Here is a 15,224-nt window from a genome sequence, read left to right on the forward strand (position 1 = left end):
TTCAGCTGCATGAGTGCAATTACAGGGCAAGGGGACCGTTGGATTTAACCAGGGTTGGAATTTTGAGAGAGAAGCTAGCAAGGGGAGCACATACGTAAGGGTGTAAATATAATTATGGAGCCACAGAACTGAAGGTGGGTAAGGAGGGAGTGAGGCCATGATGGGGGGAGATGAGGGCCAGAGAGAGGATGGGAGGCTCAATCAACTGCAGGGTCTGAGTCAGGGTTACTTCTTAGATTTGGGGAACAGACGGAGTGAAATGAGTAGATGTGATGTGAGGTCACAGAGTAAGATGACTGGGGATGAGGGGCTGGTGACTGGTAATGACAGTCAAGGGTATGACTTGGGAGGATGGTAGGGTGGAGGGTGAGATGGATTGGAAGTGGAGAGGTCAAGGAGGAGGTGGGCTAAGGTAGAAAGGATCATCTACCAAGAATTATGGCAGGAAGATCGGCAAGGGTAACGGCCAGCAGGAGGTAAAGTCTTCAAGAACGAGGGGATGCGTGCAGGGTTGGTGAATGTCAGCAACGTGGAGGGGAAGCGGGTGGTAGAGGAGGACGGCGCAAGATCAATGCCAGGACTTTAGGGGGCAACAAGCCTAACAGCCAAGCGCACAGGCCAGAGCCAGCCTGCGGGGGTTTGCATCCCAGCCCGGACGGTGATTCGCTGTGTGACTTGCCGTAAGTCATGTGACCTCTCTGAGCTTCAGTCTCCTGGTCTGTAAATTGAGGATAGTAACCAAGCTGAAACACAATGGGGTTGTGAGGACTCAACAGACCCCAGTCCAGGGCGAGTGCCCCCCAGGTGTTTTGTCATTGTCACTATGAGGGAGGCTGTGGATATGGACGCCAAAGCACAGAGCAGCATTTATGAAGCAGTACAAGGTCATTCAGCTCGTAAGTTGTTCCAGGACCGCAAACCCAGTCTGTCCAGCTCTGAAGCACTGGCGACACTACTCAGATGATAATGAAAGATAGTTACAGTCAGCACAGGTGACAGACGTGACGCTCCCCTGGCCCAACCAACTGTGAGCTGGTCCTTTGCCCCATTCTCCCCTCTCTGTGATCAGGCACCCTCTCCACGCCGCAGACCTTCCCCTCAAGGCCCTAGTGCTCTCGGGAAAGCACCTGACGTTCATCCCTGCTAAGATGGGAAGGACTTGAAATAGGATGCCTCGTTCCCTCAGACCTTGGCTTTGACACAAAAGGAATCAAGTACCAATGATGGATTTCCCTGACGAGAAGGGGGTGCACTGGGGATGCTGCCAGGCCTTCTATAATCCCCTCAAATCCCCGCCCTGCCTTTCCTCAGGGCTGCCTCTCATGACCAACACTGGCCTTGCTGAGCAGCCTCGGTGGGCAGATGTGAAGCCCCTGATCCCAGGGTGGGCGGCAGCAGTGGGCAGTAGCCCTGGAAGGTCAAGAAATGGGGGTCAGACATTGGAACAGAGATCCAGTGGCCTTACAGGAAGTCACGTGAACACAGAGACGTGAAGCCACTAGCCTGAGGTCACACAGCTGCTTGCTGGTAGGCAAGGGCTGGAACCTAGGTCATCTGTTGCCCAGCCCTGAGGTCTTTCCACAGCCCCACACTCAGGGACAGACTCGGGAACTGACAGCCAGACAAGGACTAGGGGTGTTGTTAACCACATTTAAAACACCTTTTTAAATGAAAAGTCGTGGCGATGAGGCTTCCCCCTCACTTTGCTACACTGAGAGCTTTGTCATTGCACCATATGCCGCAAGGACCAAGTATAGATTTTTGTGACAAAATTAGCAAGGCTATTAAAGACTGTAAAGGAAATCATCAAAAAGCCAGAGTTAGAGTCAGGGCAGCTAAATAGTCCTCCTGTGCTCTGCAGCATGTCCAGACCACCCATCCAGGCCACCCATCCACCATCACTTTCCCACGCCATGCTCCCAGGTGGATGTGGCCTGGGACGGAAGAGCAGACAGAAGAGCATGATGGAGAAGGTGGGGGGAGGGGGGAGGGATGATAACAAGCACGTGTCATATGCTGCTAACTGTGTGCCAGGCGCACTCTGCTCTCCACAGCCCTTTGAAGCAGCTATTATTATTATCCCCATTTCACAGATATGGAAACTGAGGCACAGAGAAGTAACAAGGTTGAAAATAAATCAGATCCTGGCCTGGGAAGATCGAAGAAGCTTTGTCCATCACTTTCACATTTTTTCCTCCTAGCTGGTGCCGACTTCAGCACATAAACATGCTCAAGTGCCCCATTTTAATAGAAAGCTTTCCTTTACCTTGTCCACAGCATGCTACTGCTTCAAGAATTTTCTCCTTCTGCCACCAACTTGCTTGAAAGAGAAGCAAATCCTCCCCATTCCTGCTTTCTCGGCTCCTGATCCCGCGTCACTTCACGCAGGCTTCCATCCCCCCCTCACACCTTTACGATGACTCCAGTTGAACTCCTAAGGGTTGGAACCAGCGCTCCCTCCTCCCCAGTAGCCCTCGCTCTCTCCCTCTCTCTCCTGAGACGTCACTGACCACCCCTGACCTTGGCACACCCTCCTCCATCATCGGTCACACCTACGTCCCCTTCTACCTCTCAGAAACAGCCTCAGTCGCCTTCACTAGCTCCTCTTCCTATGCCCACCTCCTAACTAGCTCTCCCCCAAAATCCCAAGAAGGTTTTTGAGCACAAACATTTGGGCAGTGGTTCTCAGCCCTGGTGAGACATTAGAAGCATCCACCCCAATGCCAGAGGCTCTGAATTCATTGGTCTGGGACGCGCCCATCATATATATATATATTTTAAAGTCCTCCACACAATTCTAACGTGTAGCTGGGGTGGCAATTCACTGATATAAGACACTCTCCACATCTTGGAGGAGGGGGTACTGGGGACACACTCAGGTAAGAGGAAAGGGCGGAGGAAGTCCCAAGAGGAAGGCAGAAGAGGCTGGGGAAACTTTCCCCCCACTCGAAGGGGGTGCCTGATAGCTGTCCTGCTTCTGGTTCCTTAAGCCACTTCTAAATCTTTCCACTTCTAACTCTTCCCTAGTAAATCCTAGGGAAGCGCCAAGCTCAAAGCAGGCTGCTAGGAAGGAAAAAGGAGTAGAATAGACCAATTTCTCCTTGTTAAGACAGCACCATAAGAATTGTTTTATTGCTTTATTTGGAGCTTGATTTTTTTTTATAAGATCAGGCAAAAATGGTCATTAGTATTCCACACAACCACAGAGGTGACCCTTGGTATTCAAGGAAAAATAACATAAAGCAACAGACCGTTCACATTAGAATCATGTTCGATGCTACTTTTTTTCCTAACAGTCTTTTCATGATTCAAATCATTAAATGGGAGCATTAGAAGGTCCCTTCAAGGCCATCTGGCTTGGCCCCTCAGCTCATAAGGAATCAGTGAGGCTTCATTCAAGGAGCACGGACTGGCCATCAGACCGACCTGAGTTTTAGTCTCAGCTTGACCGCTTTCCAGCTGAGCCACCTTGGACATGTAACTTATATAAAGGTCACTCAGTTTACTTGTCCGTAAAACAGGGATCATGATACCCACCTCCACCACACCACAGAGAGGTCGTGAAGAATAAATGAGTCAACAATAAATGTTAGTCCTCTTAGTTGAATTTTGAATCTTGAATGTGACTTTTGACCTCGAACCCTAACTACACACTAAACATTCTGTGATAGCAGTTTGACACCATCGGTTTCTACCACTAGCACTTAGGGTGTCCTGTGGCATCAGCCTCATTGGTAGGCAGACTACGGGGCCACCTGGCAGAAGACCCATCTGCCAAAATATCTTCTCCCAGCAGTTTGCCACAGTGCCGGGAAGCCCGTCGTTACTCACATGGCGGGACTAGAAAGCAGCGTGGTAAGGTGGGAGGGGACCCACACTGGGGTCTAAAGAATTAAACTGACCCCAGTTCTACAAATTTCTAGCTGCATGACCTCAGGCAAACAACTTCACCTTTCTGAGCCTAAGGGTGAGGTTGATAATCCTTGCTCTGCCCACTTGCATATTATGGCGGGTCAGATGACTCTGTGTATGGCGGTAGCTCTGTCAGTGTCAGGAAGAACCATGGAGAATGTGGGGACGTTAACCTGACGTCTCCATTTAGATTTTGCAAAGGCACCTCAAACCCAACATGATTAATACCAAATTCATGCCCATCCTGAATCCACTCCTTCTCCGTGGATCTCTGCATCTTCCAATGGCACCGCCATCCGTCCGTCCACATGGTTGCTCAGGCCAGAAACCCAGAAGTCATTAACTCTTTCCTCTCGCTCACCTTTCTCATCCAGCTTATCACCCAATACAGCCAATTTTCCCTTAAAACTATCTATGTCTATGGACTCCATCCACTCCTCTCCACCACCACCCTAGTCCCAGCCAATACCACTGAGATCTCATGATACCCCCTCTCTCTGTCTCTCTGTCGCTCTCTCTCTCTCTCTCTCTCTCTCTCTCTCTCTCTCTCTCACACACACACACACACACACACACACACATTAAAGCTGTTAACAAGGGCTCCAAATGCTTTTGAGATAAAGACCAAAAAAATCCTTACCCCAGCCTGGGCCCTGGCCTGACTCTCCAACTCCATTTCTTACCATTTTTCCACCTTCAGCCCTGGTCAACCAGTTGGGGCTTCTTCCCATTCTTAGAAACCACCATGCCGCAGGGCCTTCCCACATGCCTTCCTTTTTTTTTCTTGGATACACTCCACTCCCTTCCCCTGATTAACTCCTGCTCTTCCTGCAGATTTTTGCTCCCAGCACCGAGTCACCACTTCCTGACCTCCCTGACCAAGTCAGTCCCCCCTGTTACCCTTCCTGTGGCCACCATCATCTCTCCTCCATAGCACCCAGCATACTGGAAGTTTTATATTTTCTTGTAAAAGAGAATGTTCTATCTGATTTCTTGCTGACCATTATACTCACAACATAAAGCACAGTGCAGGAACTTTATAAATATTTGTTGCATGAGTGAACATGGTTCACAAAGACAAATTTGAAGTCAACTCTTAAAAGCAACAACAAACCCTCAGGTTCGTTTTTACTTTTTGTTAAGTAATTTTTGAACCTCTTCTGGGCCAAGACTAGTTTGGTGCCTGATGGAATATCTTTATGCTAGAACGTCTGAAATGCTCTCCCATTCCTCTGAGCACACTTAGGCAAGCATGTCTGGTACAGAGAGAGGTTATCAGATGATTTGCCTTCCCCAGCACCCGATCCTGTTTCCCTGGATCTTCCCAGTGGCTGCTGATAAATCTGCTGACAGCTCTTCCCTCTGGCTTAGGAGCCAGACTTGCCCTACGGAGGGACTCATTTCAGGAAGCTCTCCTGAAAATTATCTGGCTGACCTCTGCTTTTCCCATTTGTAAAGTCCATAACCAGTAACACAGCCAGGAACAAGGTTCTGCCCACCGAGGCCTGGGGGGCGGGTGGGGAGCCTGCCCCATCAGCTGGGAGATGATCCTTCCATCTCCTGTGAGTGGACCCCTGGGAGCCCCTGAAGGGAGCCCAGGTACTTCTCCCTGTATCCTACCCCAGGGGGCAGTGCTCAGATATGGCAATGTTTGAGAGATATATTTTTCCACCAAAAAATGAGCTTCTGACCCAATGAGATTTAAGCAGACAAAAGATGGAATGTGCTATTTTTTTCCTCCTAAGGTCCTCCACGTCACTTCCAGCAAAAATAGGTTACTCGTACTGTGGTACCTATTGTCGAAACGCTTATTTGTACAAAAGGAAATGCGGGGGTTGGGGCAGAGGCTATCTGGCAAGGAGGGGGTTGGAAAGGGAAGAAGAAATGAAGGAAGAAAGCAGAAAGAAGGGAAGAGTAGAGAGAAGATACAAAGAGAAAGAGAAATGATGGAGGGAAGGAAGCTCATTCAGGGGAATTTTTTTTATTAAATTCCAACCCAAGGAAGCTGTGTACACAGGCTCCCCGTTTTCTCCTTCTGAAGCCCGAAGGCAAACCAAGATGCTGTGTCAATTATAGAAAAAATCAATGAAGATACTGTTCAGGAGTCCTTTTCACCATTCAGCACGGATGGTATCCTTCACTTTCTAGCACTGATTCATTTACTTTCAGCCTCTCTGGGGGCTGCTGACATATTGCTATCTCAGAAGAATCGGAAGCAAAATCACCTTTGTTTCTTCCTGCAACTCATTCCTCTGTACGCTTTGTTAGAGGAGTTATGTGACCTCGCTAGGCCTGTAGGGCTGAAGGGCGAGACCTCAGCGGATGAAGCTGAGGACTTGGGTGCCTCCTTCCACCAACCTGGCATCCCCTCTGAGGTGTCCAGGGCCCCACAAGGCCTCCAGCCTCTAGGCTGAGAACCTCTCATAGTTTCCCAGCCTGTTCCCTTCACTGTATCTGTCTGGACGCTAATAAATTAAAACCTACCCCAGTGTTAGGACCCTCCCAGCTCAATAGCATTAAGGAAGGAGCCTTCTTAGAGAAATAAAGCCATATTCCAAAGCAATGGCATTGATGAAGGAGGTGTAGGCATTACAACGCGTGAAGAACATCCCAGGTGCAGGCCTTGTAGGTAAGGTATGGCGGCCACCTGTGTGGCTGAAACCCACCATTACCGAGTCATTCATTTGAATTAAGTAATATTCTTCTCCTTTGGGTCTACTTTAGATTTCAAACATTTCTAGGGAGGTCAAACCTTCTGTCCCTGTACCGGTTTCCTCTTGCTGCTGTAACAAATTACCAAAAACTTATGGCTTAAAACCACACAAACTTATTCTCACAGTTCTAGAGGTCAGAAGTCTAAAGTGGGTCAGCAGGGCTGCCTTCTTTCTGGGGGCTCTAGGAAAGGATTTGTTCCTTGCTCTTTTTAGCTTCTAGAGCTGCCTGCATTCCTTGACTCATGGCCATCTTCCTCCATTTTGAAAACTGCATCGTAGCATCTTCCAATCTCTGTCTCTGTCTCTTTCTGTCTCTCTGTCTCTGCCTCTGTCTCTGTCTCTCTGCTTCTATCATCACATCGCCTTTTCTGACTCGGCTTCCTTTGTCTCCTTCTCTGCCTTTGACCATCTAACTTCCATCTTATGAGGACTCTTGTCATTTCATTGGGCCCACCCCATAATCCAGGATAATCTTCCCATCTCAACATCCTTAAATGAATTATATCTGCAAAGTTATTTCTGCCATATAAAGTAACAGATTCAAAGGGTCTGAGGATTAAGATATGGACATTTGGGGAGAGGCATTATTCTATCTACCACATTCCCCAATGTCTCATATGAGTGAATGATGCAATCATATTTCTCCTCAGCTAGGTGACAGGGGAGATCAGGGGAGACACTCAAGAGCTGGGTAAGAGAAGAACATTAGGTACTAACAGGGGGTAGAGAGTGAGGAAATGAGAGGTGGAAGTGACATAGTGTTGACTTCAATAGCTTTTTTCCTGATTTTACATGACTAATATTCAAGGATAAAGTATTCAACAGAATGGACCCCATTGTCCCCAGATGATGCAAGAAAATAGATTTATCAAATTCTGGTATTTTTCTACAATGAAGTATTACTCTGACTAAAATAAATAAATAAATAGATAGATAAATAAATAAGAATGAGCTACTGGTACATACAACATGACTGAATCTCAAAAATATTTTGAGTGAAAGAAACCACACACAAAAACTGTATTCTGCATGATTCCATTTATAAAAAGTTCAAGAATAGGAAAACTAATACATGGTGGAAAAAATCAGAACAATTGTCTATGAGAGGTGGGAATTTCTTGATGGAGGCATAAAGGAATGTTCTTGGTGATGGAAATGTTCTAAGTCCTGATGGGGGTTGTGGTTATACAGGTGCATACATTTATCAAATTGTACACTTAATGTCTATGCATTTCTCTGTATATAAATTTTACCTCAATTAAACAATTTTTTAAAATAAGAAACATAGAGAATAAATTGAAAGACTCAAATATACATGTGCTCAAACTTCTAGAAGAAGGGAACTGAGGAACAGATGGCAAGGCAATATCCAAAGAAGAAATGGCTAGGAATTGGTGAGAGATGATGAATCCTCAAATTGAGAGTATATACCAATTGCCAAGCAGAATACACAAAGAGAAATCTCCACTTAGACACAGCATAGTGAAACTATAGGATATTAAAGACAAAATCATAAAAGCTATCAGAGAGAGATGAAGGTAGAAAGACAGAGAGAGAGAGAGATTACCTACAAAAATATGCTCACTAAACTGACCTCAATCTTTTCAACAGCAGCAATGGATGCCATAAGACAGCAGGACAGTATCTCTCAAAGTGCTGAAAGAAAATGTAACAAAAACTATGTACTCTGCTAAATGATCATGAAAGAGTAAGGGCAAAATAACATATCCTAACTGTACAAAAGATGAATAATTTTTTTTTACCATCCACACTCCCTCTCTGCATAAATCACTTACAGGTGTCCTTCAGCAAAAAGAAAAATCAAACTAGAGGTAAGATGTGGGCTACCCAATGAACTCAGAAATGATAGAACACATTGGCAACTTTCATTAAGTAGTAACTATAGTCAGTCAAAGAGACATTTCACTTTTATTTTAAAAGGTAAAATAATTTGAAAGTAATATAATTAGTGTTCATCGCAGAAAACTTGAAAAATACAGAAAATTATAAAGAAAGTAGAAACCACCCACAGTCCAGCATCCAGAGGATCACATCACTGTTTCCACTGATGCTGTATTTATCACTGAAGCCCTAAGCCAGTGCATATTCTTCCCCAAGAATATTTTAAGTGACATACATTATTACATTGGAAGGTTGTTACATAATGGATAAAACCAATCTGCCTTTTGATTTGTCTCTGTATTTTACTTTTTCCATAACATTGCTATAAAGATCCTTGTGCATATATTTTTCTATGAGTCACTATTTGTTACGATAAATCTCTAGCAAAGACTCTTCTAGGAAATTCTGACCACTGCCTTGTTGGAGCAGATGGACCCTTTAATTACTCTCAAATGAAAGGCCTTGGAGAAGTGCAAACAGCCCTGGAATGACGATGCCAAGAATACACAATGGGAAAAGATAGTCTCTTCAACAAATGATGTTGGGATATCTGGATATCCACGTGGAAAATAATGAAATTGGACCCTGATCTAATACCATACACAAAACTCAACTCAAAACGGATTAAAGACTTAAATGTAAGACGTGAAACTACAAAACCCCTATAAGAAAATATAGGGGATGATCTTCATGACATTAATCTTAACAATAAATTCATGGATGTGACACAAAGGGCACAAGCAACAAAAGGAAAAATAGACAAGTGGGATTACATCTAACTGAAAAACTTTTGCACAGCAAAGGGAACAATCAACAGAGTGGAAAGGCAACCTGCAGAATGGGAGAAAATATTTGCAAACCATATATCTGAGAAAGAGTTGATTTCCGAAATATATAAAGAACTCCTATAACTCAACAGCAAAAAAAAAAACTAATAACGTGATTTAAAAGTGGACTAAGGGCCTGAACAGACATTTCTCCAAAAAAGGCACACAAATGGACAACAGGTATATGAAAAGATGTTCAATGTCACTAATCATCACGGAAATGTAAACAAAAACCAGAGGAAGATATCACTCACATCTGTTAGGATGGCTATTATCAAAAAAAAAAAAAAAAAAAGACAAAAAGCGCTGTCGAGGATACAGAGAGATTAGAACCCTTGTACAGTGTGGATGGGAATGCAAAATTGTGTAGCCACTATGGAAAACTGCATGAAGGTTCCCCCCAAATTAAAAATAAAACTACCATATGATCCAGCAATCCCACTTCTGGGTATGCATCCAAAAGAATTGAAATCAGGATCTCAAAGAGATATTAGCACTCCCATGTCCATAGCAGCGCTATTCACGATGTCAAGATATAGAAACAACCTAATTGTCCGTCAGCAACTGAATAAAGAAACTGTGGCATGTATATTCAATGGAATACTGTTCAGCCTCTAAAAAGAAGGAAATCCTGTAATAAGTGACAACATGGATGAACCTTGAGGACATTATGCTAAGTGAAATAAGCCAGTTACAGAAGGACAGATACTATACGATTCCACGTATATGAGGTATCTAAAATAGTCAAACTCACAGAAACAAAGAAAGGAATGCTGGTTGCCAGAGGCTGGAGGGAGAGACAAGTGGGGAGTTGCTAACCCATGAGCATAAGATTTCGGTCATGCCACATTAATAAGTTCTAGAGACCTACCGTACAATATTGTGCCTAGAGATAGCAATACTGTATTTGTACACTTAAAACTTCGTTAAGAGGATAGATCTCATATTAAGTGTTCTTATCACAATACAATTTACATTTTTTTAATCAAATAAAAAGATGTTATTGTGAATCTGCCTCTGCCACTACCCAGCCAACTGCTTCCCTGGGCTCCAGGAGGCTCCTATGTGACAATGGCGTTAGGCAGAGGATTTATCAGGTCCTCACTGCTCTGACCTTCAGTGATTCTCCAGCCCAATGAGCAGCCCTGACCCTGTCTAGAAAGAATTCTCCCCTCCCCTAGAAAAGGCCCTGGCTCTGACACAGTGGAAACTTCTCCCTAGTTCCAGCTCCCTGGGCAAGTGACACCAAGAAGCAAGAGCTGCTTGCAGAGAGGTGAGACTGAAACCACACGCCTGGGTGGGATCGGGTTTCCCCAGCGAAGACTGACCCTGACGCCCAGGCTCTGCTCGCGGCCTGGGCTGCTGTGTGGGAGGCCAGGGCAGCTCCTCTCGAGTTCACATCCTGGGGCAGAAGGCGGCCTGTCTCCGCCTCTGGCCCTTCACACCAAACAGACCCACGGGCAGATGTTCTGGTGCAGTGCTTCCCACAAGCAGATGCCAGGAGGCAAATCCTCTGGGGTCTGGGAAGAGGCATGAAAAGATCTGCAGGAAAAATCTGTTTTCACCTTTAAAACGCATGTGCTTTTTGTATTTTATTCCATACTCTTTCCATATTTATTTTAGTGTGAAAATCTTTCCCTTATTCTTCAAGTAAAATTGGTACCCCAGGAAGATGCATTTCTCTTGTGCTTTAAGTACCCCCAGCACATATGACACCTCCCATGGAGGGTACATATAGCTCAGTCAGCAAAGCAGGGGGTCGCTCAGGACTCCTCCCCCCACCCTCTGTGCTGGCTCTCAGCACCTGCTTCTGGTCCCCAGTTGTCACTCCTGCATTTACATTTGGTCGTCTCTCAGGCTCACAGCCTTGGCAGTTCCTTCAACCCAGACACCCCCCCGCTTAGTTCTAAAGGACGCCCTGTTGCTGTCCTTAGACCCACAGAACCCCACTTCCCAGCACCAGTGAGGAGGGGGCATTTCTGACACCTCCTCCCAAAATTCCACGCCCAGGGGACAATGTTGGATCAGGACATCCTGGCCAGACCCCTCCCCCCAACATTTGTATGTAGATAAATCTGGCCAAAGAGAACACCTAGGGCAGCTGGAAAGATGAAAAATGGGGTAGGGTTGGGCAGAGGTTGAGCAGAGCAACAAAAGAACAACTTACGAACTGGGATGTTGCTGGGAGAGGTGTGGTGGCAAAACCGCGCGGGCAGGCAACCAGCAGCCCCGTTACCTGTGCCGGTTGTCTCTCCAGGGGCACCACGGTGTTCAGTTCCGGTGGGGAAGGGCTGGCACCTCCCACTAATGTTGGTCCAGCCAGAAGCTGACCCACCTCTCCAGAGAGAAGCCAACCCCGCTATTTGGGCCCTTGGGAAAAACCAACTATCGGCAGATTTTGCAAAAACATTTGCTCAAAGCACTGATGCCTTAGAATAATGTTTCCTTCCCCCTCTACTCCAGGAGGGGAAGCCTGGAATTTTCTTCATGGTTTCAGCCAGGAATTTCCAAAAATCAATGGTCTCCAAAGTTTTTTGATCATTCATCTCTGTTAGTAAATATGTTAGATGCACTCTTAATATATGTGTATCTAAAAACTTGTAAATTATATACAATGGTACCTATATATTTGTACATTATAAAGCATATTCAAAAATAGGCATCTTCAAAGGATGAGTTGAAAATTAAATACAAATAAAAGATCTAATGTTTCTTTCTCCAGCCAATTCTCTGGTACAATCCAGGTTGGAGGCCACAGCTGTAAGCAACCTCGTTGTCTGTTACTCTTTTGTTCTTTAAATTTTGTTTGAGGTGCTGTGCTTCTGTTCAGCCATTAATCTCAGATGTGAATGTCTTTGTCACCTGGATGAATGTGTCTGAGAGTGGGAAGAAGAGTTGAGAGGATTAACTATCTCCCTCAACTCGAAGGACCAGCTACATGTTCTGCAACAATTCCAAGTGCCTAAGTGACCGCTCTGCACTGGCCCTGTGTTGGGTACGGTGGGCCAGCCCGAGCACGGAGTCTGCTCTCCGGAGCACTCCATCTCCACTGCCCTCCGCTGCCCAGAACTCAGATTTGGAGCAGCTAGGAGGCAAGAGAAGTGATGGACCACAGGGCGATGACAGAAGAGTGGAGAGGTCCTGGGGTCTGAGCCAGTCTCTGAAGGAAGGGCAGGACAACGTCCACTTCGGTGCACAGTAAATATGAGTTCCCTGTAGAGAACAGTGCTGGGGGATGCCCACGGGAACAGGAGCCCCTCTGGACTGACCATTCATGAATGTGTGCCACACCTTCCTGACCAATTTGTATTTTCATTCTGGCCCATCTTAAGGCCCAGTGAGTGACCATCTGTGTTGCAGTTAAGAGCACAAAGTCAGAAAGCAGACTCCCTCAGTCCAAACCCTGCTCTCCCACGTGCTGGCCGCATGCCTGTGAACAAGCCCCAACTATCTCAGCCTGCTTCCTTATTAAATGGGGATGGATGCATTCATTCAACAAGTATTTGTTTTTTACCTGCTATGCACCAGACACTATTCTGGCACATACAACAATGCTGAGGACACAGCAATGAACAAAACAGATAAAGATCCCAGGTCTAGAGCAGAATATGTACAAGATGACCCTGGATCATCTTGTCACCCCAGAAAACAAGGCAGCCATCCAAAGTCCTGTCAAAAGATCTTGGGACCCAAACTGAAGGGACTCCCACTAGCTGAGGAGGAGCATCGATAAGACTAACACTGGCAATGGATTGAAACGCATCACATTTGTAAAACTGCATCAGTTCATACTCATCGATATTTCTGAATGGCCACGTTATGATGATGCTAGATGTATTATTCTGAAAACTGAAAAAAAATCAAGCATTTAATTCAACTTTCCTAAATGAGCTGTATCTCAAGGTAACTCAAGAGTTGATGCGAGGATGTTTCACTCTACAGGAATGTTCTGGAAAGTAAAGAAAAGAAATGATAAAATATCACCATCTTACAACGCCCACTGAGTCAATAAATCTGGGCATGATCATCAATGGCCGCTCACACCCCACAGAAGAGATAACCGGACACCATGTTACTCCTGACACACAGCACCGATGAAGTACGCCTGGCAAACAGCCAAAGACCAAACCTGAATCTGAAGAAGCCTCTGGGTCTAACTACCAGCTTGCAAGAAATACAGGGGACAGAGGAACATGTTAAATGACATGATGGGAATATAACCAGCAAGATCCAAGACAAACCGCCCAGTTTCTTCAACAAAAATTACCAAGTGGGAGGGGGGAGAAAGAGGGAGGGGGAACCTCTGAACTTAAAAGAAATAATCACATGCAATCTATGGATCTTACATGTTCTGATACAAACAAACACACTAGTAAAAAATCACTTATGGGGCTTCCCTGGTGGCACAGTGGTTGAGAATCTGCCTGCCAATGCAGGGGACACGGGTTCGAGCCCTGGTCTGGGAAGATCCCACATGCCGCGGAGCAACTAGGCCCGTGAGCCACAACTACTGAGCCTGCGCGTCTGGAGCCTGTGCTCTGCAACAAGAGAGGCCGCAATAGTGAGAGGCCCACGCACCGCGATGAAGAGTGGCCCCCGCTCGCCGCAGCTAGAGAAAGCCCTTGCACAGAAACGAAGACCCAACACAGCCAAAAATAAATAAATAAATAAATAAAAAATCACTTATGTGTTTAATGGGTACAGAGTTTCAGATAGGAATGATGACAAAGTTCTAGAGATGGATGAGGGTGATGGTTGCACAATGTAAATGTACTTAATACCACCGGGCTGTACACTTCAAAATTATTAAAATGGTCAATTTTATGTAATGTATATTTTTACCACAACTTAAAAAGTCATTTGAGACTATTAGAGAAATTTGAACACTGACTGGATATTCAACAGTAGTAAGGAATTGCTATCGTTGTATGTTATGTGTCCTTATATCTTAGAGATACATATGGAAGTATTTATAGATTAAATGGTATGATGGCTGTAATTTGCCTCAAATTAATCCAGTGGGGTTGGAGGGATGGTGTAAATAATACAAGATTCAGCAGGAGTTGGTGATTATCGTAGCTGGATGATGGATATAGGGGATTTATTGTATAATTGAAATGTTTCATAATACAAAGTTCTAAAAAATTATCCCTTCCCTCCCAGAGTTTACATTTGACTGTGGGAAAATAAACAAATAAGTAAAATACATAGACGGTGATGAGTGTTACGGAGGAGAAATAAGCCAGGAATATAGCAGGAGGTGCAGGCTGGAAACATATATTTGAACACTGTCAGCACATGTAGGTATTTAAAGGTCATGAGACCGGTTTAGTCCATTCAGGGAATGAGTGTACATACAAGTTAGTAGTCTGAGTTCTGAGTTCTGGGGTTCCCCGCGGTTGAGAGATTAGGACGATGAGGAGAATCCAGCAAAGAACCGAGAAAGAAAAATCAGTGAGGGAGGAGGACAACAGGAGCATGCTTCTGTATCACAGGAGCATGAAGTCCCGGAATCCAGAGACAAAAATGTTCCAAGCGGGGAGTGATCGTCTGTGTCAAATGATGATAATGGCCCAGTAAGCTTAGGACTAAAGATGGGCCATTCAATTTAGCAATAGGAAAGCCTGATTAGAGTGGGTTCTGGGGAGAATTGGAGACATCAAAACATATAACTTTTTTCAAGTATACAACACCACTGTTAACTGTAAGGTATTGTATACTTGAGAGCTGCTGAGAGTAGATCTGAAGCATTCTCACCCCAGAGAGACGGGGGCGGAAGTTGACTATGTTAACTATGTGAGCTGGTGGGTATATCAATTATCTTGATCTTGGCAAACATTCCAAATGTATATGTATGTCAAATCATCAC

General features: G+C 45.2%; 1 protein-coding gene across 1 annotated transcript in view; it reads left to right on the forward strand.

Annotated features, from left to right (window-relative positions):
• The first annotated feature begins 823 nt into the window (after positions 1–823).
• The window catches only part of ST8SIA3 (ST8 alpha-N-acetyl-neuraminide alpha-2,8-sialyltransferase 3), a 36,754-nt gene continuing 22,353 nt past the window's right edge, over positions 824–15,224 (forward strand). The window contains 1 exon segment of the mRNA XM_059893796.1: positions 824–896. Within this exon segment, the coding sequence (XP_059749779.1) occupies positions 824–896 (73 nt within the window).

This window comes from Balaenoptera ricei, chromosome 14 (genome assembly GCF_028023285.1).
Source record: "Balaenoptera ricei isolate mBalRic1 chromosome 14, mBalRic1.hap2, whole genome shotgun sequence".
In the NCBI taxonomy this organism is placed as follows: Eukaryota; Metazoa; Chordata; class Mammalia; order Artiodactyla; family Balaenopteridae; genus Balaenoptera; species Balaenoptera ricei.